Source organism: Crassostrea angulata, chromosome 8 (assembly GCF_025612915.1).
Source record: "Crassostrea angulata isolate pt1a10 chromosome 8, ASM2561291v2, whole genome shotgun sequence".
Lineage (NCBI taxonomy): Eukaryota > Metazoa > Mollusca > Bivalvia > Ostreida > Ostreidae > Magallana > Magallana angulata.
In genome coordinates this window covers 7,925,525-7,951,682 of record NC_069118.1, presented here as the reverse complement: position 1 = coordinate 7,951,682, position 26,158 = coordinate 7,925,525, and the positions used below count along the sequence as shown (strand labels likewise).

Here is a 26,158-nt window from a genome sequence, read left to right as displayed (position 1 = left end):
TTGAATGGACTCATAATGTTTCTTTTAAAATAAATACAATACGATAAACATTGATTTGAAATATAAAAGACGAAAAATAAATTCCGTAACTGTGAAACATTAATTAAAGCAAGAAAATACATCACTCAAAATATCTTAAGCCGTGTGCATTTTAATCAATAACATTTTCGAAAGAAATTTAAAAAAATGGAATATTTATTAGCGAAAAAAAAAAATTAAAATATCGACTGGTCGTCAAAAGACGTGAAAGTCATACCGGTAATCATAAACTAGTATAGGTTGGGATTGGAATTTTTACTAAATGTTTATGGAAGTACATACATGTAAAATAAGTTTTTTTTAATCACACCTTAAAACGACACCACTAACACTTATCATAATGATATGAATCAATTATTTATGTAATGAAAAACTGCGTAGAGACCTCCAATATCTTGGATGTTATTTATTTCTATTTATTACGCCTTATTTAGCCGGCTAAACAAATTCATCTATTCTACATGTATATCGAATGATATAAATTGCAAGCCTACGTCATAATACGGCTGATATGAGAACATATAATCTTCATGACGTTACATTCAAATGTACAAATAAACGTCATTGTTTTAAATAGTCAGTCTTTTTTCTTAATGCACATGTGAAAAATTGAATAATAAGAAATGAATTTGATTTCTACCTTTGTTATGCGAGCATAATATAAATAGGTATATTTTACGCTTTTTCTATAAAAAAACCCCCCTATTTGAAGTTTTACAGCTTAGTAAAGTAACTGTACATCGTATAATATACATGTAGGAAGACATCAATTTGAATTCATTTCTTTTATATTATTAAGGTCATAGAAAAATCTTCAAAGACTACACTAATAAAACGTATGTCTTTGCTGTCTTGATGGTGACAATGCATCTACGTCTACGTAATGTCAATCTATGCTGCAATAAAGTTTAAAAAAAAGTTCGAGAGGTATATCATGTTAAACGTTGCAATATTGGATCTTTTCTATTTGTATCGTATAAATATTCATTTGAGTTGTATGATTTTCTATTTGTATTCTATAATTTTCAATTTGTATTCCACACTTTTCCATTTTAATCAACTCTCCTATACAGTTACTCTGGCAAACCGAAAGTGAAACAGTGTTTGGACCTAAGCACAAATCATCACCGCTTACAAGACTTAGATCTTAAAATAACAGATAAATTTGGTGTACTGTATGCTGAACCATTCATTTTCAAGGAAACGTATTTACAAATCCGGTATTGAATAGTACGAACAATTTAGATATTTTTTGTAGTCGTATGTATTTCTACGCCTAAGTTTCATTTAGTCTCGTTCAACCATACGCTCGGCTGTATCCCTAAAGAGTCTCTCTTGGTAGTCGGAGATTAACATAGACAGCTGAGCGTCTGATTAAACGAGACTAGAGTTCAATATTGCTTGGATCCAGACATGTGTACAGTTTTTAGAAAAATTTCGATTACTGATACATAGTTTGATGGAATTAATTCTATCTTTAAATATTACACAACATGATTTATGTGGGGTTTACTCGAAATTCTTGTCGGAAAAGTTCGAGAATTCATATTAAAAAAATGTGTGTAATTTAAATACAGATTAGAAACTACTTGTCATGCAAAAGAACATATCGTTGATTTTATAATTAATGATAATCGATAAAATCAACTCCCGTCAGTACTTCAGTACTTTGATTCTTCTTGTTTTTATAACATATGATATTTGTTTAATTTAATTACAGGTAATTAACTGGTGTTATCTCTGGATCAAGCGCAGTACAGTTAAGGCGGCTAATAAAAATATCGGCAAATTTTTGTGATGAAAACACGTATACTTTAGTTCAACTGGCACGTCTTTTTTAAAATCAAGAACATTCACTCAAATGCAATATATTTCTTAAATATATATAAAAGAGCACAATATTTTAACTCATAGTGGTCACGTGATATGGAAGTCGCATAGTACCAGTAGATGTATTTGTGGTTTTGAGGTCATTTAAAAAATTCAATATTGCAAGGGCATAATCATGTCAAAATTCAGAACTGAATTATAAAATAACTTGATGTTATATCGTAGATTTAAAAAACATTGCAAACTTTGCTAGATAAGATTATTTGTTAGTAGAAACCCTAATTTATGATGCATATGTTGAATAATCTTGAAAGTCACAAGGTTAATTTCATTAAAAGAAATTTAATTTGTAAGATTTTAAAAGGATCGTAGAAGTTTGTAAGTTACACAGCACATTTAAAATTCACATGTAAAGATTTATCGGGATTAGTTAAGTGTATGCCCTTGCAATATTTTACACAAAACCGAGGTTGCCTCTTTATACGATGCATATTTATACCAAAATGAAAATAAGACTATATAGGGAGCATTCTACTAAATATAATTTTAAACAAAATATTCATTTATAATTTTCCGGTAATCTATGACATTTATTTTTCTTCGCTAAAAAACTGCATGATAGCCTTCAACGACTTAACTTATTGCGTCATTTTGAAGCATATGACGTCATTTTTGTAGTACAGCGAGAACATCTCGCTTATTTTTCAGTGTGTACGATATAACGGACATCAAAATTGTAATTAATAGCATTTGTTGTTTTCAATTAAAAGATTAGCATAAATTAATTTTGCTAATAAATGAATAAGTAATGTTGAAGTTTGTAATATACTTTGATGTCATAATGCTCATTTCCCGTACTTTTTGTCTGAACGGAATTTATTGACACCCTTAACTGTGCTGCGAGATTCTATCTTGAATACGATCGGGGTAAGATAATGATTGAGCCTATCAGCGTGGCTCCTCAATATCACGTGACCATTCTTGATTTACTTACTATAGGAGTACGCCACGCTTTATGTTTAGAAGATATTTGGGGAAAACCTTCCATCCACCCCTTTCTTCCGCCATAATTATAATTTTCACTTTATCTCTATTTTCATGGATTGGTATACTATGAAGCTTGTTATTGCGTGTATCTTGTTATTTTCCCCCTTTTTGATGTTTGTATCTATCATTGCCTTGATTTTGTTAATATGTTTTACTATTGGGGGTCAGCATATTGCATAATGTACTGTCAAAGACTTTACACAGTAGTCAGTTGTTTTCTAGTCTATGTTGACCCCCTTGGTGGTGTATATATTTATTTTCATCATTTACTTCAATAAATGACATGTGTTCATTTCTATATATCTGTTTATCTTAACATCAAAAAACTAAGTGCAGTTGTCTTGGCTTTAAATAACATAGGAAAATAAAAATATTTATTCAATACAAATGGAAAATTACTGTAAACGTATTGTATTTGGCGTGTACGATATTTTGCAGACATTAGTTTTCGAACAAGTTTGCGTGGATTTGAATTAGCGTATTCTTTAATGTGACTTTTTCTTATACATAGATGTATGGCATTCAGCGATGTACTTGATTTAGCGGAGGGTCGCATTCCGCCAAAAGCGCTAAATAGAATACACCGCCAAATGTAGTACGTTTACAGTATAGAATACAAATGGAAAATTATACAATACAAATGGAAAATTATACAATACAAATGAATATTTATACAATACACCTGGAAAATTATAGAACACAAATGAAAGGTATAGAAAACAAATGTAAAGTTATAGAATACAAATGGAAAATTATACATTACAATTAGAAAATTATACAATACAAATGAATATTTATAGAATTCGAATGGAAAAGATCGAATATTGCAACGTTTGCCATGCCATTGAGAGGTGAGAAAGATATCTTTATGCACCTCACATTTGTACAATACATGTTAAAAGTTTAATAAAGTCGTAATTAATTTTTTGTCACATTAACCGCTTTAAGCTTCTTGAAAACCAACATACAACGCAAAAAAGTTTCTCGATGAACGGCTTCCTGTGGTGGATTAAAGGCTAATGGCAGTGAAGATTATATTAACAGGTGAGTTCTTTTTGCGCAACGATTGCTTCCTACAAAAAATAAGATTTAAGACGACTCCAAGCCCTAGAAAAGAAACCCTTCTTTTGTTCAACTTCGTCTCGAACTACATTACGAGCATTTCTTTGTTGCATCTTAAATTTCTCGTGTGCGTCGCGTTCCATTTCCCTTCTTTTGTTTTCTTTATTCTTTTCTAAATCCATTTTGTTCTTCATCAATTCATCCAGTTTTTGTTTTAATTCATCTCTTTTCATCCCCATTGATGGCCTTGTCTGCATCTGTTTCTCAGAACCTTTTATTTTAGTATCCATACCTTTTTTTGATTTTTCCTGCTCGGAAATTGCACTTATTTTTTCTTCAAGCTCCATTTGCGTTTCATTAAGTTTATCAGTTTTTTCACCGAACTTTTTAGCTAAAATTTCTTCAATTTCTTGTTGCTTTTGTTTTTTTTTAATCTTTGCTTTCTGTATGATTTCTTTTTCTCTTTCCTGGATAAGCGCTTCAGCTTCATTATACATTTCATTGGTGTAGCAATTGCCTCTATTGTTTTTTATGTTTTCTGAAATCATTGACAATAACGCCGATACTTGTGCATCTTGCTCTTTTCCCTTAAGCTTGTTATTAAATGCAATAACTCTCCCGCCACATTTCCTAAGAAACAGTTGAAGTTCGTCCGGAACGGTTTTAATATGATCTGAGAGATTCTTTCCTTCATCATCAAGATCATCTTTTCTTGTGAAAAGCACAATAAAATAACTGTAAATTTTGTCTCCGAAGTACTTTACCAAATGCTCTACAGTTTTCTTTTCTTCCTCGGTGTACCTTGTAAGACTAAGAACTAAAATGAAAGCATGAGGGCCAGGTGATGTGATTCCGACACATTTGAAAATTTCTTGTTGAATTTCTTCATGACTTTGGTTTGTGTCAAATAAACCAGGGGTATCAACAATAACAACCTTGCATCCAAAACGATAAGCATATCTCTGTGAACACATTCTTGTTAAAGACGAACCAAAAGTGGAGGAAACGAACCCCTTTTTGCCAAGGATGGTATTTCCCGTAGCGCTTTTTCCTGATCCTGTTTTTCCAAGAAGCACTATTCTTATTTCTTTTTCTTTTTTGTCATCCTCATCCTCATCCTCATCCTCTGGCAAAAAGTGAAAACAATGAATGATCAATGTTCTGTTTATTAAGACGAGTTTGTTGTACCCACCCTCCCCGACACAGAAATAAATTGCAGTAAATTTTGCACATAAACATATACATATAATAAAAATATACAAATGATTAAATATGCGAAATAATAACTATGTATGCTTATGCACACGTTTTTGCCTAAATACTAGCTACAAAAAGAATAGCAGGATTATTTTTCCCTCATCAGCAACTACATTGTAAGGCACAGGAAAACAATTGACACCGGGGAGTGCAATTAGGTTGTTGTCAAAGATTCAATAAAAATCAATTATTCATGTAAGCAACATGGAATGAAAAATACGTTACATGTTGTCTTGGTAATATAGAAGGCATATTCGTTGCACACTGTTTGCATACTACAGATACTTACGAAAGCAGAGAAAGATCATTCGAGATTCGAGATTCAAAATACGAGATTCGACATACAAGATTCAAGATTCGAAATTTGAGATTCAATATCTAAATTAACCAATTTAAACAAACATAAACTCTGTAACTCGCTTATAACCCAACAACATAGTAGAGGATCAGACCCCAAAACTGTTCTCACAAAATGTTAAATAACTTGCCAATATGCTGATCCCCTTAAAAACAGAAAAAACAATATATATTTTAAAATGATATACAATATATACAAAACCAGCAAAAAAATGGCACCTCAAAAATAAAATATGCCACCAAATGTGAATTGCATAATGACACTTGGCAATTCCATCGTGCCATCCAAGGTGCACTGCCATTTTATCAGACATAAATAAGATTTTTCTATATGCCATCTCTAAACCCCAAATTTTCAAAGCCAAAACAATTGGAAAAAATTATTTTACAGCAATTTGCAAAGGTAGAAGAGTTTGTGTCCACTCATCAGCAAACTATTTGATCCAAACACAGCAGCAAATCCTAACAAACCAGAAGCATCTGTAAAAAGTCGTTTGACATCTGAAGATTCGAATTCCTCTGGAAGAAGAACTGATTTTCCATTGAAATTTTAAGGAAAGTCTAGCCACATGGGTAAGTCAGCTCATACCTCATTATTAAATTTTATCCGATAATAAGGTTTTTTCACACTTACATGTATAGTCAAGTCAATCAGACGACGTAAAAATGCCCTACCAGGAACTACTACCAAACAAGCAAAATTTTAGAGCATGTCTACGAGAAAACCATGCAAATATGGAAAAAAGCTGTGGCAGCAAGTCTCAAGAATGAACAGAATTTTATCATAGATTTAAAGGATACCAATCTAGAGTCAGATATATGATGTTTGTTTTTGCACTGGATGTTTCTATTAATAGTAACGACCAGAATTGCATTCTGGTTAATTAGCCTCTAAAATCCAGAAAAGTTAGGAGAAAAATTGTCAAATTCAGTAATTAATTACAAAATGTATAAACAATGTTTGAAAAAAAATAAGACTTTATTCTTAAAGAGGAAGTGCAAACCTTTAATCGTTGCATGCACACTAACCCCCACTTTTTATGCCTTCAGTTGGAACCATAATATGTAAAGAAAGTATACAAATACTTTCATAAAAAGTTAAATTCTAGAAACCTGTCTAACTTAGGTTTATTTACCATATTTGCAACGAAAAGCATGCTCCAATTTTACATGGGGAACACACATTTTTGGGCATAACTTATCAAAAAAATTATTTCATAGTTTAAGATTTGTCTAAAAATAAACTCCGAGATGTTTTTAAGTAAGCAAAACTGAAAATGTCTGAAATCTGCTTTTATTTTCTAAATTAGAGGGATTTCTGGTTAAATTGCTATTTATATGAGAATTTTAATACACCATTTTTGGCCCATGTTCTGGGGGTCGGATCTCTCTTAAATGAAAACGAACATACACTTTTCTTGTTTTCAATTTATTCCTTAGAATAGTACTTTAAAAAAATCATAAGCATCTAAAAAGTTTGATGTAGGTTTTTTTCGTGAATGAGCAGAATACACCCTTAATTGAAAAAAAAATAATTGTTATCATTGTTTCTCAAAGAATTCTTATTCATAACATTTGCATTTCATTACTACTGTAAGAATTGTCTCCCCTGTTGCGCTCTTCTGTAGAGAAGGTAAACTAGTCAGAATGTTGACAAAGCTATACAAGTTCAAGTTCAGGCAAAGTATTGAGAAATGCTGTGAGTGTTGACAATATATATAATAATGATACTGAATGATTTTAATTGCACAAAATTTGCCCCATTTTGTTATTGTTATTCACTATATCACATATTGAAGTTTGATGGAGATTTGTATCTAGTCTATAAACTGCTATTTTCTGTCCCCAAATATTTAAGCAGCACATTTGGACGACTTTTAGTCAAAATATACAAACAAGTATATACAAGATATACAAAATATACAAATGCAATTAAAATAGATGAAGGGGAAATTTTCCAAGAAAATCTCATTCACAGATTATCATATTTTACTCGAAAAAATCCACAAAAACGAGTACTGATTTCTTACAAAATTTGATTTATAATGGGGTATGTTGAAATTGGATAGAATGCTATATCGTTAAAATGACCGATGTCCTACGGACCTGGTTTGACCCGAACGTAGCCTGGTCATGGTAAGATTATTCTTTCTATGTTGAAATCATTCGGAATTCACTAGGAATGCCTCGTGCAATTTTTCATTGCGTGGACCCTGAGGTCCACGCAGAAAAAATATAAGCGAGGTTAAACCGGATGCTATGGGGAAAATTCAGTCTGCGCATGAGCTAGCCTGGTTCCTGGGCGTAATGGGTAGCTCAGGGAACCAGGCTAGCACACGTTTATCTGAATCGGGATCGGGATTCCGTGCAATATGCACACATAAGTTCAAAGGCGCTATAATTGTAAAGTTGTCGGTAAACAGTACAGAAACAAAGTATACGTTTAAAGAAATGATTGGCATGTGATATGAACTATCAGTATCATGAAATAAGTTAATGTTAAGCCGAAACTAAAACATGCATCAAATAGCATAATTTGCAATGTTTTATTGTTTTCCGAATACACATGTAACTTAACTTTACTTTTATAGTAGGCGAGGCTAGCGAACTTCCCGATTAATTTTTTTTAAGCATTTAAGTATGATTGAATAATTATGTCACTGTATAAAAGTTAAAATCTCAAGAAAAATGCATCAAAATATGACCTCTAACCCATGTGCTAGATTAGAACAGTACCTGTAAAATTCAAGATTCACGGATAGACAATTTTTAATTTACACAAAGCTGTCACTGCATAGTTAACAAAGTAGTGCGAATCGTAATGTGTGCGCAAATTGTAGATTTCACCGAATGCCTGAAACTATACATGCAAACTTCATTCATTGATAGATCATAATTATTTTAGAAGTATGAATCCTTTAAATTCTACAAACATGTATACGTAATACAACGTACAAAAGCAAGTTAAAGTGGTTAAAAGCAAAGGGCTAGAGTCGGTGGAATCTCTGATAATCCTAAGGTGTCACTACAGTATTAAATTTACCAAAATTACAATTTTCTAGCAAAATACACACGTGCATCCAGCAAGGCGTGAGACTTTGTTACCTCGAAGTTACACATGTGCTTGCAAATCAAGCCCGGGCCTTTCACCCCCCCCCCTCCGGAAACAAGACGCATCAAAAATTCAAATGACCTCGCATTATTACAAAAATGGGATAGTTAGACCTCTTACACATTGTTTTTCATCTCATAAAAAAATTCAGCTCCTGTCGCGTGCGGAAACGCCCCGAATTCAAAGGAAAATTCGGGAATTATTTTGGCTTAGCCATGTTTTGAAATACTGTTATGACACCTTAAGGCTTTCACGTTTTCGTTGGAAACACATGCAAATGGTCCACGTATTGTAGTCCTTTTTTAAAGGACAGCAACTTGTCGTTATCATCAGAGTCTGTTGCGATAGACATCACATTTCTGTACGTGTATATTTCACTGGCCATCTATAAACCACCCTGCAGATGTTAAGATTAGACTCCTATAAGCATTAATTTTGACTGTTTGAATTTCTTGTGATTCGCATTTAAATTTTAAAATCATAATTAAATCACTTTTATCATATATCTCTATACATGTACGCAGTATCATTGCAAGTTTTGATCCGCTCGATGGAAGAATTTAGAATGTTAGCTTATAGTTCATTTCTTCGATCCTTCTTTTTAAATATTTTTTATGAATCAGACTTTTTTCCAAGTTATAATTATTATTCATGGAATCTTGAAATGACGGGGAGGGGGCCAGGGTTTTTTTAGTTCTTGAGAATGTAACACAGTGAGTACAAATGAAATAAATAAAGAGCTCTACTCCCTACCTCTCTATTAGCAGTTTATCTCCTTTTTTGAAAAAATTAAAGAATGTACCTCTTCTTAAAATTAAAATATAGTTTTAAAGGAAAAAAGGAGGTGTTAGGTTACCCTTTCCCCCGGGGATCTCAACCTACGAAAACCGCATATATAAATGTAAACATAAACTATAAAAAAGCTATCCCAGATATTAATTAATACATCATAATTTGTTTTTGTCGGATTGTTATTTGGGATGTTATTTAATTATCTGAACTTAACAGAAAGAATGTTGCGGAATTCTCACAAAATGATTTACACAAATGTATATTGTTAGTGCTAACTCTAAATGAATTTTTGCATTTATATTTAAACTAAACTCAGAATTCTTAAAAATAATTTGATGAATTATGCAAAATTTTATTCTTAAAAGGGTCAAAATGCTATTTTTTAGTAACAGTGCTGCAGAACCAAGTTAAGACTGACCACATCAAAAAATGTTTGTGGCAAATTATTTCATATAGATGCACACTATTACACACAAAATATGAAGTTGATGGGAGAACATTGCTCCCGCCACCTTTTGCATGGTTTTCTCGTAGACATGCTCTTAAGACTTCAATTAAAGACTGAAGCTGCTGCAAAGTAACTTTTTTACGCCCACTAAACTGATATACCAGAGTCCTACATTTGTCTAATTTGTCTGGTGGCAGCCGACTCATCATATCTATAGAATCAACCTCAATACCATAAATGAAGATGCATGTTACTGCCCAGAAAGTAATCTTAGCATTTATTGGAATATTAATCCTTCTACATAATAAAGCCCAGAAATTCATCAAATCATTTTTACATTTGTCAGACTGAGAAGGCCCAATAAAAAAAAGAAATCATCCAACATATGAGGCATACCATCTGCTTCTAGCTTGTTTAACATGACCCATTGAAGAGCTGTACTTAACTTCTCAAATATTTGACAGGAGCTACTTGCCCCCTTTGGCAAACATTGTTCGTAGTAGAATTGGCCTTCCCAAGTAAACCCTAAAAGATGATAATCCTTTGGGTTCACTGAGGTTATTCTTAAGGCATCCTTTATATCTGTTTTAGCCAAAAGAGAACCCATCCCATATTGACGAACCAAACTGAGTACCGTATCAATTGAATCATAATGAACCTGAGAGCATTCCTAGGTATATTAGAATTTACTGAGTCCTGAGCCCGTATAAATGTAATCTTCAATATCTTCTGGCTGCTCATATGTAGACTTATGATTATGAGGAGGGTGAACGGAAGGGGACTTAATCTACAGCTTAATCTTAACCCAAATGTAAAGCCATTCACAAACACTTTCAAGTCATCTGCCTCATAACCTAATAATTCATCGTGAAGTCTTAACGGGTTCACTAGAGTTGGAAAAACCAGCGCCATTCCTGCTTGATGTGATAGATTTGGATGTCATGTTTGTACACTGATATCGGGGGTCGGGTGCACTACAGGCTTGGCAAGTATGGGCAATTTGACAAGGTAGGGAGTTACAATTTTGCCCATTGTTATAATTGTAGCACTGTTTGACCCGAAAGGGCTGTCGTTTACCATTATAAGCTTGGAATTTGTTAGGAGACTTTAAACCCATAGAAGCTACCTTTAGTCGCAACTCTGTTACCACTCTCTCCCACGGCAGGAGGGATGTCTCTTTTATTTTTCTAAACGACTCATCCTACATTCTCCAGGGTAAATGTCAGAAAAGCATCTGTCCATTGATGGATTATAATAGGAGTTTTATTTGAAGCCGCTTGATGTAGCTCCATCTTGCCAGCTTGCACCACAATTGAAAGGGGTCCATCTCCTGAGGTCGGCAATACATTTTTTAAGTCAACAAATTCATTGTTCCAAATTTTAAGTTTAAGTTCTGAAGAAACTGATGCCCCAAGAGGCACACAATCTGATAAGTGAATTTAAGGGCTACTAAAGCATGTAAAGATAATACCAGTACTCTGAGATAAATTGCCTGGGGGCTCACCTATGAACACATTATCCAGTAATGTTCCTAATGCAGAGGCAGGAATTGTGGCAGCAACCGGTTTTAATTCCCCAAATACTGGTGCAGTAACCTCAACAGAATTCACCATTATAGGTTGATCTACACTTTCACCGATGTTTTTTGGCCCTTTTCCCCCCATTTGTACAGCAGTTGGTGGTGTTGGCGGTGGTACTTGTCCTCTTGCCACATCGTTCCTCCTGGCTTTCTTTTTCGGTGGCATTATGGCTAAATATATAAGAATATTAAGTATGAATTCCTTCCTTTCACACACACACACCCACCCATATATATATATATATATATATATATATATATATATATATATATATATATATATATATATAGCCTAACCCACAAGAATTTTTTTTCAAAGTCAACTTTTGCATTAACAGATGATTTCAACAATGTACTTGGTATTTTGACCTGGTCAATTTAGCGAATACTAACACAGACTTTGAAATACATGTACATGTTAACATTAAATTTATAATTGTAAGGAACATGTCCCACCGACCATATAGGTAACACAGACCAATTGATCCTTCATCAATATAAGTACATAGATCCAAACATTCATATAATTAGATTGTCCCAACATAGATTTTTAATTACTTGTTAACATTAGATTCATAATTGTAAGGAACATGTCCCACTGACCATATGGGTAACACAGACCCAATGTTCCTTCACGATTATTTAGTACGCAGACCCAACAAACATAAAATTAATCAAGTTCCAACCAAACGCTTAATTACAAATGAAAGGGAGAACTTGAACGTGAACGTGCTCATCAACATAAAAGAATCACACATTTAAATTTCAGGGAGCTAAGACATACACAGCCCCATACACTGCCTTGATTAAAGCAAACAAAAATGTAAATAAAATATATATATTCACATATTATTGAATATCATTATTCTAGAGTGGTAGCACATTAGATCTAAAATCATACTGGGCTCAAAACGTTTGAGTGCAGGATCACTACATTCCTAATGCTGCAGCGAAACTTCCTCATGGGCTGGTTCCTCGGCAGGGGTACACAGCAGATGGACACCATCCGGGCTTAAATTATACAAGTCCTTCCGAAACCCCTGATGTCCCCAGAAATAAATCCCACAAAGGGGTTCGGCAAAACGTTTCAAATGTTCGTTCGTCTGAACCACAAAGACGTTAAAATGCTGACATGCAAACTGCATTTGGTGAATAAATGGCCTGTTATCACTATTTTAACTCCAACACTATCTCTTTAATTTTGTCCGATAGAAATAATATCGCGAGCTTAATTTTCCCTGTTTGTACTTCCACAGATATCATTCTCCGGGAAAAACACATCAAATGTATTACCTAGGCGTCCATGACAACCCCCCTTTTCACACCGATCGGTTGATATATGTGCTATATTTCATTAAAGTCAACGATATGGCCTAACCTAAAATAGACCACAGAAGCAAATTTTAAGGCTGTCTAGCCGATACTTAGTTTAATGGGCAACGACTCCATTTTGCATAATATCTAACATCCGGTGATGTTAATACACTTGAGTTGTTTTTCCGAGCTTGCCGGAAAGGTCCGAGAAGCTGCGATTGGCGATATCACATACATTAAAAAACTAGAAACTGCGTTTTAAAACTTACTGTATGAAAACATTACTCGTGCTAACAGATTCAGAGATGAAGACAGAATGACCCTACTCTTACTGGTCAGATACTAACCATATCAAAATCCGTGACCATATTGTTTAATTTGATTGGATATTAAATCTAATTGTGTAGAATTACACCATGGAATTTTTTACAATTACATAATAGGTCACTGGAAGGTTTTTAGACTAGAAATTTGGGCTAAAAATAGACATGGATTGTGACCACTGAAGGGAAATTACATAATATGGCCAACGACCTCTACAATGCCTGGGAAAGAAATGCAACATATCTTATCAAACATAAACATAACAAACAGAGTTGGGGTCAATTACTTTGAAAAGTAATTAATTACTTTCAAATACATTGACAATTTTATCAATTACTTGCAATTACAATTACATTGATTTTTTAAAATGTAATTAATTACTCTCAATTACTTTGATAAATGTAATTAATTACATTTCAAATACTTTAGTTTTATTTCTTTAAATCTTGAGAACTTATACATATATTAACAGCATTAAGATATACAGAGCTTTATGTACGGTTATGTTTTTAAAGGTTGTATAGTTCAGTTCAGATCAGATTTCTTGAAAATTTCTAGAAAAAATTCTTTTACATTAAATTCATTAAGTACCATTGAGTTCATTTTTGGTTCTGAAAAATATTTTCTCTATAGTGAATTAATTTTTAATCACATATTAAAACTATGTTTTTTCAGAAAGTACAACTTTCGACAGTACAGCATATCAGTATATAAATAATAATTGCTATAATTCACAAGAATGAGATATTTTGACACCCTTAAGTCTAAAATCAATGGGGATTCTTGGGTATTAGAGGAGTTCACACCTCCACAAAGTTAGATCTTTACCTATTGCCCTGGGCAGTGTGTTATGCTGTATAAACATATGAAACATTATGGGACATTTAATTATTGTATAAACAAAAGTCCATGCCAAACATGTATAAAATCTATTTATCATTATAAGACACCTTTTTTATATTTTAAACTTGGAAAAAAAGTAATTGAGATGTAATTGAAAAGTAATTGAAAATACACAATATTTTTGGAATGTATTTAAATACATTCAATTACTTGTAATTGAAGACAGACTCAATTACAAATTACTTTCAATTACTTTGAAAAATGTAATTAAATTACACTCAATTAAAAATACTTTTTTCAATTACCCCATCCCTGATAACAAATACAATAGAAAGCATATCAAATTATAGCATTCAATTATTAACATAATTGTTGTTAAGAAAATCATTGAAAAATGAAAGTTGAATCAAGTGCACTAAGAGCTAAAATATTTTTTTTTTCAGCTCATGGGCAATACTGGCCGCAATTTTGATCAATAAACTTAACTAGCACTTTTATATACTGTCAATGTATTTTGCGTTTAAATTCAATTCTAGACTTTTCAATGCTTCAATCTTAGGTTATATAATACAAATAATAAAAAAAATAACCCTTTATTTTATAAACGTCAATTAATCAGGGCATACATTATGTTTTAAGTATGTCAAAAAAAAAGAAAAAAAAAAAGAGAATTTGAAACCGAACGTAAACTTTAAAGTAGCAAATTTAATAAAAAAATTTCATTTTTAAGTATTGTGTAAAAAAAAAAAGAATGTCGGAATCAATGTCCTTAAGATCGAATTAGATATGAAGCCATAACTCTTGGCTGGGCACCAGATGTTTAGTTTAATTTGGCTAATGATTTGGGTAGTTAGGCAGATCCATCTTTGAACGTTTCAAAAGAAATAGGTTATCTTTTTTACAGAATTCAACTGTACTGGCTCTTATGAAACAAAATATCTGCGCAAGTCCCAAAAGCATTATTATAATTTTAAAACGTTTTTAGGTTGCAAAAGAACCAATACATCAATCACTTTCTTTTTCAATTACTTTGACACTTTTGCTACGCTAAAATAATCAGGATAAGACTTCCAATATATAGGTTAAGATCTGTATACTTAATTAAATTTACATTTTACTTTCATTTTTAAAAATAACAAACTTTTATACATACCCGGAGGTACATTCCATGATAATTCTTCGAAAGTTCCAATAATTTCTTTAACGGTCACTGTTTAACAATGGAAAATTATAAATATTCTTCTTATCTGACAATCAATTAAAATGAAATTTATGATGCAGTTATTCTAATTTAATGTTCTTCTCGGACTGCAAATTTCCTTTAAAACAATCTCTACTATGCAGATGTAATAATTAGCGGCCAAAACATGATAATAAGTTATTTGTGATATATTAACTATATCCGACTTTAAAACTGATCTGATAAATAGTTTGTTAGGAAGTAATACTTCGTAAGAATTTTTTTTGTGCGAATATCAAGCATAACACTGAGTCATTATATGAAAAAATGGAAAATAATATTATAGAATGATGGTATTTTACTGTACCCACAACAAATAATTAAAATATGACAATATAATGATTAGCGACTACAATTAACGGGAAATCGATGCTTTAAATTGAATATTGAATATTAACATGAGGCCCATTGGCCACATTGCTCACCTGAACAACAGTTCCTTGTAACATTAAATTTGGTATCATATGCTATTTCTATTTTAAACTTTGAAACCCTTTCTGGGGCCCCAGTATTGGTCCAGGGTTTATGATTAGCTTTAACAATTTACAATCTACACTATTTAAGGATGCTTGCATAGTAATCTCACAAACTGTAGGATTGTAATTCTCGAGAAGAAATTTTTTTAAAAAACATTTTCCATTTATTTTTTTATGCTAAACTTTGAACCTCTTCTGGGGCCCCAGTATTAGATCGAGGGTCACGGCTTTCATAATTTAGAATCTACACTATTTAAAGATGCTTACGTAGTAATATGACAAATTAAAGCAACGTAGGTCTCGAAAAGAAGATTTTTAAACATTTTCCATATATACTTCTACGTTAAAATTTGAATCCGTCTTGGGTCACCAGTATTAGTCCAGGGGTCACTATTTTAAAAATATTGAATCTTCATTATCCAAGGTTGCATGCATATCAATCTCACAAATTGTAGCACTGCAGTTCTCGAGAAAAAGATTTTTAAACATTTTGCCTATTTACTTCTATGTTAAACTTTGAACCCCTCTTGGGGCCCCAGTATTATATTTTACCAATTTAGAATCTACAATAGCCACGGATGCTTGCATAGTAATCCCACAAACTGTTGCACTGTAGTTTTTGAGAAGAAGATTTTCAAACATGTTCCCTATATATTTTTATGTTAACTTTAAACCCCTTCTGGGTCCCCAGTATTAGTCAAGGGGTCACGGCTTACACAAAAAAAATCTTTACAATTTGAGGATGCTTGCATAGTAATCCCACACACTGTTGCATTGTACTTCTGGAGTAGAAGATTTTAAACACTTTCCCCATATACTTCTATGTTAAACTTTGAAACCCTTTTGGGGCCCCAGTGTTGGTCCGGGGGTCACAGCTTTTACAATTTATAATTTTCACTATTTGAGGATCCTTGCAAAATAATCTCATAAACTGTAACATTGTAGTTCTCTAGAAGATTTATAAACATGTTTCCTATATATTTCTATGTTAAACTTGGAACCCCTCTTATTGCCCCAGTACTAGTCTGGGGGTCACGAATTTAACAATTTAGAATCTACAATAACCAAGGATGTATGCATAGTAATATCACAAACTGTTGCGTAGTAGTTTTTGAGATGAAGATTTTTAAACATTTTCCTATACATGTTAAATTTGACTACCCGCCTGAGGCCCCAGTTTTGGTCCGGGGGTCACGATCTTTGCAATTTAGAATTTTCACTATATATACAAGTTTTTATGTAAATATTGGCATTTCTGGTGCAGTGGTTTTTAAGTAGAAGATTTTTTAAACATTTTCCCTATTTTTTTCTATGTTAAACTTTGAACCCCACCTGGGGCCCCAGTTTTGGTCCGGGGGTCACGATTATTGCAATTTAGAATCTTCACTATATATACAAGCTTTTACATAAATATTGGCATTTCTGGTGCAGTGGTTCTTGAGAAGAAGATTTTTAAAGACATGCTCCCTATTTTCACTGTTTCGCAATTATCTCCCTTTTAAAAAGGGATTAGCCTTTTTTAAAGCAATTTATAATCCCCTTCCCATAAGGATGCCTTGTTTGGTTAAATTTGGCCCAGTGGTTTTAGAGAAGAAGTAAAAAATGTGAAAAGTTTACAGACGGACAGACAGACAGACGGACGGACAGACGGACGACGGACAACGGGTGATCAGAAAAGCTCACTTGAACCTTCGGTTCAGGTGAGCTAAAAAAAATTTATACATTCAAAACTTATGCTTCACAAAATTCAAGGCAATCTTGTACATTTGTAAAACTGACCAACACTGTTGTCAAAAGATTGAAAAAGGCCCGAGGACCACATTGCCTACCAGAACAACAGTTCTAAATATGAAACCCTTTAAAGATATTGTACTATTGTATTCAAAGGTTAAAAATACATGAAGGAAATTGGTCACGATTTTGTACAAGTCTGATTCCCTTTTTACGTTAACAATGCTACCAACAATTTGTGAGACTACACACAAAACATGCCCTTTTAAATAAAAGCAGCCTACCTCTTTGGACAAAGTATCATAAGTTCTTATATGCATCAAATGTCCAATGTTATCACCATCTTCGGTCTCAACGTATCAAAGATAAGAGCATTGTAAAACTAACTTATCATATATATATATATATATATATATATATATATATATATATATATATATATATATATATATATATATATATATATATATATCTCTCTAAGGTATCTTTTTCAATGAATAATAAAAAACTTTTTCAAAATATTTCGACCGTGTTACCGGTCTTCATCAGTCGGTGTTTATTGTCTATAGCAACACAACGTAGAACAAATACTATGACGTCACAATATCAATACAGTCTGGCAAGCGACGTCATACAACAATATTGCGCCAAAAACATATGAAACTAGATGCTGTCATTAGACAGTAATACCCACACCATGTGTTTGCCCCTAAATAACACTGTTATCAAAAATGAAGGCTATATGCAAGCAACGGTAATACAATTAAAATTTATAATTTTCATAACTGAAGGATGAGATCCCTTCCAATATGATATTACACATCGTGACATGAGCAGCACTTTATGTGCTATTTGGGGTAGAACTGTTTGCAGTGAATTTTCAGTTAATCAATAATCTTAACATTTTATGTTTCAGAAAGTATAATGGTATACATCATTATTACAAACAAAATTAAAAATTAAATTATGCCCCCTCCCCGTGGCGGTTGTCGGTTTTAGATTTGCTTCTGTGTGCCTACATGAACATCATCGTGTGCACAGATTTAGAGAAGAGGTGGGAGTGAGGGGTCCAGACCCCCCCCCCCTTCCCCATGAAAATTCATTTATATCAATTGTAAAATTACCAAAAATACACCTTGGACCCCAATGCTCTTACAGACATGTAAACGCTCAAACCCATTGCGCTTCAATGTTAGGTAACATTATTTGGGGGGTAAATATTTAATCAATATTTAATATACTTTATTGTTTATCTCAATAGAAAGTATACATGTACATCACAATATGCAGGTGTCTTGCACCACCTTAAAGCTGTTATTTACCTAATAAAATAGTGCAAGTGGATTTGAAGAATAGGTCATAAAAATACATTCATGTTACAAATGAATGATCTTTGTCTGAAGTTAAGTTCACAACACAGGTCTGCATGTCTCATTAGCGGTACTAGTTTTACCCAGCTCTTCGATTAGATGGGTTCACGTGTATATATACATGGGTGTTGCTAAAACGCGGAACGGAAAACGGAACGAAAAGCGGAACGGAAGGGAAAACGGAAAATCTGATCTAATGTTATTTACCTCATAGATTTGTTAATCATGCTAAAACGATATACTTTATGTACCGTATTAATTTTTTTTGAAAGATTAGCAATATTAGATTATTTATTCAAGAATATTTATTTCCTCAACAGTACATGCATTGACCACTATATTCTGTCCCAAAATATCCTCGATTCACTTTTTGCTGTATATTTATATATACCTCAGGGTTCAAGCAATTCTTTTTTAGAAGCATTAAACATTCACATTATTCCTTCTTCAAAACGTCCTCTCTAGCTTATCAGCTGGTATAAATACACCGCTAAAAATAAAGAAGTCTACGGGGTTTTGCATTTCAACAGACCCGGATGATAGTGTTGAAAAATTGTGCAAGGTCTTCTGAGTGACTTCCAAATGGAGAAAAGATGTCAACATTTTCCATTATAAATCGTCCAAATGTGCAGCATGAATATTTTGGGATCGACAGACTATAGTCCCAATATATAATCGGAAAATCAAACCAGGCAACGTCTAGAGCTCTCTATTCGGATCATATGTATATAGCTAGTGGAATCAACAACTGCTTAGTAATGCAAAACGTAAACAAAATTGCATTGCTAAAAATATTAGTTTCACAAATTACTAGTTTCACAAATTACCGGGTATTTTAATGTTTACTGTATTTTAATTTTTAATGTCGTCAGTCCTACGGGTTTTTTTCTTCAATCTCAATGATACTGTATCGTCTGTATGATAAAAGATCGTCTAGAACACCGAAAATTCAATTTTGATGTAAGTATATACATGCATGTACATCATATATTTGAAATATAAAAAAACACTTAAAACACGCATAAAACGCTTTCACTAACTGCGTACGTTACGCTGATATGCCAGCAATACCATATAAGAAAAATAAGTAAAAATTTATAGCTAATTTGCTCGTTTAATCATGTTAATGTTTCACAATTCGTATACATTTGATTTTTCCGTTTCCATACTCAACTAAAGCCGAATGAATACAATGCTATAATTGATAGACATTCATATGAATACTAATAAGATAACAACATGTTGATAATCATTCATTAGATATAAATAAAAGATACAAAGTAAATCGTTTCCGGCCAGTCTATACCCTTTTAAAGCGATAAACGTGATGATATTTTCCATTCCGTTCAGCTTTCGGTTCCGTTTTTCGTTCCGCGTTTTAGCAACACCCATACATACATGTCTGTGTTTTGCGTATGCAGAAAAGGATTAGTTAAGATCAGCTAAAGGAATTCATTATTTTGTTTTAATTGGATTATCATTATGATGTTGACCAATTTAGGTAAGCATAATACATTTAGTAGCAGTAGCACAATATAATGATATGCCAGCATACATATATATAAGTTCTACTTTCACTTTCTAAATGTGATCTCCCTTTGACAGCATCCGGTATCATCATCTTTTGATATTTAAATAAGCTTATCATCGTTACCTATCCTATCGCATTTGTAAAGTTTCTGTCATTTTAATTGCAAAAGTTAATTTTCTCATTTGTCAGAATGCATGCACTATTGAGTTGACCCCATATTGACCCTGTATAAACAATTTCTTATTAAATTTGTGTATTACATGTAAGTAGGTGTAGACACTTATCATTTTTATATGAGTTATAATAGGAAGGAAGGAGTATTTCTTTTTTAATGTATTATAATGCATCAAATACAATGTAGGTCATGACCTTATGGGACTGTTCTAACCCCACGAAACAGGATTTAAATACAAAAATATCTTCTAATGTCATTATGATGCATCAAAGGGTGTAAAGTACATTAATGACCCCCGGGTGTTGTCTTTAACCCCTCCCCCCCCCCCTTTATGAAATAGGAAATGATATGATACCTTCTGAGATCTGAGATCCTCATCCCTAAACCATGTAATTTATTTTTGCTCTTTGTGTCATTGCGTGTAAAATTGTATGTAGATTATGCCCCCTTGGAGACACCCTGACATTTTAGAACTAGAAATAATAATGTATTTTATCTTATTCAAATGTTATACAGTAGTGTTTGATCCATGTGGGTAAATCCTAGCCTAATGATGTCACCCCTTTGTATAGGAGACTAAATTTACAATTGCCCCAAATAGGCGAATACACATGGAAGTGATGCATATAACATTTTGTTTATAAATCTCAAAAATTGAATTAAGCAATTTCCAAAATGTTAATGTGAATCACTAGAGAAAAAGCAATCAAGAAATGATTTAAAATTTGCTACTGCATGTACACATGTAACAATGTATTAAGAAGACTGAATCTTTATAACCAGGTTAGATTGGGGGGGGGGGGGGGTGAATGTGGAGTATAAACATTTATAATTTGAATCATTTATTGTTATTAATTTTAACTTGTCAATGAATACTATTATTGATCCCAAGGTAGAAATATGACCTCTGATCATATCTCAATAGATCATTTGTCAATTATGCAAGGTGTTATATAATTTTTTTAGGAATAACATTTTTTACCAGTTTATAAAAGTTTTTAGACACCCAAATTATATTTTGATTTTAATAGATCATTCGACAAGGGGGGGGGGGCAGTTTATATTTGAGTTTGTTTGGGAGTGGGGGTTCCTAGTCATATATTTGACAATTTTTTAATGTAATTTAAAATAAGACTAAGCCATACTACTTTGTTGTCTATTGTTTAAATTTAATATTCTTCAGAAATATAATTGTACAAGTTAACCACTCTGAGTTAAGTATATCCGGTAATCTTTTTTGGTACAAGTTAACTATATCTGGTCAATCACTCACTTCCTGTCAGCCTTACTGACCAGTCAGGTCTCACTTTGTCTATCGACTTCAATCTTGTTAGATGCGTGCCTCGAGCCACAAAGTAAGTCTTTTTTATTGAAGTAATAGCTTCAATTTGTCAGTTTTTAATTGTATTTTTGAAGTAAAGTTACAGATGGAAATTTTATTATGCAGATACAACATTCTCAAAAGTATGGCACGCCATTATGGTCTTTAAAGTAATTTACATATTTTTTCTATGTATGAAGTAGGGTTCTATATTTTCCTATTTAGTAATTTGTTATTTCTATTTGTTGTAGTTTTTTGCCAATATTATTCACGACGGCAACGTTTTCCACACAAAATAAACTATGAAACCCGTGTGACTTTTGTTTGCGTTGTGCGTTGTGCAAGGATAGCTATCTGCCGGCACCAGGCAGAATATTAAAAAATTTGTGAATTCGTTTGGCATGTCTGCTGAGGATCGACGGATACGGAAACTCACACCCAAAGGCCTCGTCATGTTCAACGAACAGTGTGAAAAGCTGAAAAGTAAAACCGATGAAACCTGGGCGGAAGTGGAGGATTCTCTTGTAACATCTGGAACATGCGCAAAGGACTTCCAAAAAAATAAGAGAAGTAGAATGTTTAATATCTGTGAAATTCAAAGATTTCTGTATATCTAGTGAAGACTATAAGAAATATCTACTTTCTCAAAATACAGAGGAGGCAGCAACTTGTTAAATGAATTAGAAGTTTCAATGAACAAATTTTTTCAATTGTAAAAAGAACAAGTGATGAGTTGAAGGAAACCAGATTTGAACTCCTTGAAACACTAAGTCGTGTGTCGTCTAATGTATTAAGTTTTCAAAGAGCTAAAGCGCAAGCTGAAAGGGCGAAACTAGAGCTGATCAAGAGAGAAGGTGAGCTTTTAAAACAAAAAACTGATATCGAAGCAAAAATTAGTATCGTCAGACAGGAGAAAGAAATCATCTCAGCAGAAGCGGACTTCACAGAAGAAGAAAAGATTGATCTTCCGATCTACTCAAGGGAACAGATGACCAGTGCGTTTATCCTCAAACACGACCATAACCCATCAAATACCGAGGATGGCCACATTCAACAAAATCAACCATATTTTGAACAGAATCCACCAATCAGTGTTCAACATCCAGAGGCGGATGACCGACATCCGAGATATCTAAATGCAGTTAATCAAGGTTGTGTTCCTTCAATTCCAATTCATCAAATGCATCAATTGTGTGCGCCTTCTAATTCAGTGAATCCAGTTTGTTCTACCTCGATTTCAGTGTCTCAAGTGAATGTCCCTTTAAATTCAGTGTCTCAAGTGAATGTCCCTTTAAATTCAGTGTCTCAAGTGAGTGTTCCTTCAAATTCAGTGCCTAAGATGCGTGTTCCAAATTCAGTTGATCAACGGAGTGCTCCATTGAATGCAGCTTCTCAAGTGTTCGTTCCCTCGAATTCAATGCGTCAAGTTTGCGTTACTACAAATTCATTGCCTCATATTATTACTGCTCCAAATCTAGTACCACCACGGACCGACAACACTTCGACAATGGCCGACTTTTCAAAGTTTTTGCTACGCAAGGATTTTCTACTCACAAGATTCGCCAACTTTGATGATCGTCCAGAAAATTTAAATTCTTGGAGTTCTTCATTCCGGAGTGTTATACTAGAACTTGGTGTCACATAGTTTGAGGAAATGGATTTACTTGTGAAATGGTTGGGTCCAGAGTCGTCAAAGCTTGCACGCACACTGCGCTCCGCAAACACCCACAATCCTAGCCTAGGTGTAAAGCGTATTTGGGATAGACTGAACGATAAATATGGGAGACCTGAGATGGTGGAACATGCTTTAAAACAGAAACTACACTCGTTCCCAACCCTCACAAATAAAGATCATGCCAAATTGTACGATCTCGTGGACATTCTCACCGAAATTGAATCGGCGATGACTAATCCAAAATACGAAATCTGCCTGAGCTACTTCAATTCCTCTACTGGAGTACTTCCCATAGTTGCCAAACTACCCATATCTCTACAAGACAAGTGGACCTCTCAAGCAGCTGGATATAAAAAACGGAATGATGAGTATTCCCTCCATTTTCCTTTTTTGTCGAGTTCATCCGTGAAATTTGTGAAATCCGTAACGATCCTGGTCTTGTATGTCAACCGTCCACAAACACAAACATGGCATACAGCAAACCAAAACCTACTGGCGCAGTCACTTCTCGTAAAGTTGAAATTGTATCACCAACTCCGTCAACACGTTGTCCCATACACAATGCTGGATATTCTTTGAACGAATGCCGTGGCTTCAAAAGAAAATCACTACGTGAGCGTCAAAACATTCTACGTTATAAGAAATTATGTTTCCGATGTTGTGCCTCACAAAGTCATGTGTCCAAAAATTGTACAGCGGACATTAAATGTGATATTTGTGGTAATCCTTATCATGTCACAGCGATGCACATTGATCGTCGTCCTTCAAAACCCGAATCCCCTACACCAGTCTCAACAGCGAAAACTGCCTTAAGCAATGGCGGGGAGTATGAAGAAGGAAAAGATGGGAGTCGTTCATGCGGGAAGATCGTTTTAGTGGACGTGTTTTGTTAATCAAACCCTGCGAAAGTTATCCGTGTTTATGCGACAATCGATGACCAGAGCAACCGGACGCTGGTGTCCCCTTATTTGATAGATCGACTCGGAGTTACAGGAGAATGTAAACCCTACACTCTTACGTCATGCTCCGGTGTAACGACAGTCGCTGGACGCCGTGTGAACGGATTATGTGTCAAAGCCTTGGATGGTACATCTACATTCAACTTACCGGAAGTCATTGAATGTGATTCTATTCCTAGTGAACATCTTGAAATACCTACTCCTAAAGTCGCTCATTCACAACCGCATCTACAATGCATTGCACCTTTCATACCACCCCTAGATCGCAATGTGAATGTTGAACTGCTCATAGGATTTGACTTACCTGAAGTACATCATGTGCGCGACCAAATTACTGGCAGCCAAGGTCAACCCTTTGCTCAACGTCTTCCACTAGGATGGGTCGTCATCGGTGAAATTTGTATTGGTAAAGTTCATCCTCCAAACGAAGTGAATGTAAACAAAACGCATATTCTTAATGACGGAAGGTGCACCACCTTTCCAGTGTGTCACAACAATATCAATGTCAAGGACAATGATGATGACATATTCATACGAACACCATTTGACAACAAGATTGGACCTTCTGTTGAGGACCGCAAGTTTGTAGCTCTTATGGACGCAGAGTTCCACAAAGACACTGATGGTTTTTGGTCCGCACCATTACCTTTCAAGGAGTCAAAACCAGTGATACCTAACAATTATTCACAGGCCTGGAAACGTGCTTTGATCCTCAACACAAGTTTAAAGAAAGATCATCACAAACGACAACACTTCTTTGCATTCATGTCAAAAGTCTTAGCTAGTGGGGCAGCAGAAGTTGCTCCTTCCGACATACCTGGGGAATGCTGGTATTTACCCCTTTTTGAGGTGTACAATTCGAAAAAAAAACCGGATCAAATCCGAGGAGTATTCGACTCGTCGGCTGTGTTTCAAGGCGTTTCATTGAACAGTTTGTTAATGTTTGGACCAGACTTAACAAACAACCTTGGTGGAATCCTCATGCGTTTCCGTGAAAATGCAATTGCTATCAGTGGTGACATTCAGCAAATGTTTTATGCACTTCGTGTTCATGAGGATCATCGTGATTACCTCAGATTCCTTTGGTACGAGGATAACGACTTTGAAAAACCTTTAATACAATACCGAATGAAAGCTCAAGTTTTTGGAAACACACCATCTCCAGCTGTTGCCACCTATGGACTTTGAAAAGCATCATCTGTTGGTGACGATGATGTTCGTAAATTTGTTTACAACAACTTTTACGTCGATGATGGACTGACGTTTCTTGCTACAGAATCAGAAGCAAGCAATCAACCTGATGAGAAAAACACAAGCAACACTGAAAAACAACGGAAACATTCGTCTCCACAAAATCGCTTCAAACAGTGTGAATGTGATGAAATCATTTCCTATAGATGACCTAGGAAGCGATTTGAAGGAACTAAATCATTGTGCAGACATATGCAACTTACCTGTACAACACAGTTTAGGAATGCAGTGGGACTTAAACTGTGATATGTTTGTGTTAAAAATCTCTAATGCTGTAAAAACCTTACACCCGCAGAGGCCTTCTATCGACAATGAACAGTATCTTTGATCCAATGGGATTTATTTCTCCAGTCACTATCAGTGGAAAAATTCTACACCGTGAACTTGTATCTCCTGGATGTCACTGGGATGAACCACTTACGGAG

At 34.0% G+C, this 26,158-nt stretch overlaps 1 protein-coding gene across 3 annotated transcripts in view; it reads right to left on the bottom strand.

Annotated features, from left to right (window-relative positions):
* Positions 1–2,248: 2,248 nt before the first annotated feature.
* Positions 2,249–26,158, bottom strand: part of LOC128159711 (uncharacterized) — a 140,952-nt gene continuing 117,042 nt past the window's right edge. For 2 of the 3 annotated variants that reach the window (XM_052822892.1, XM_052822895.1), the window contains 3 exons: positions 15,158–15,214; positions 11,449–11,694; positions 2,249–5,104 (listed from right to left, as the gene is read on the bottom strand). In XM_052822892.1, coding sequence (XP_052678852.1) covers positions 3,990–5,104; positions 11,449–11,694; positions 15,158–15,214 — 1,418 coding nt within the window. In that variant the 3' untranslated portion in view covers positions 2,249–3,989. The remainder of the gene's footprint in view (positions 5,105–11,448; positions 11,695–15,157; positions 15,215–26,158) is intronic. The other variant, XM_052822894.1, reaches the window with a different exon arrangement.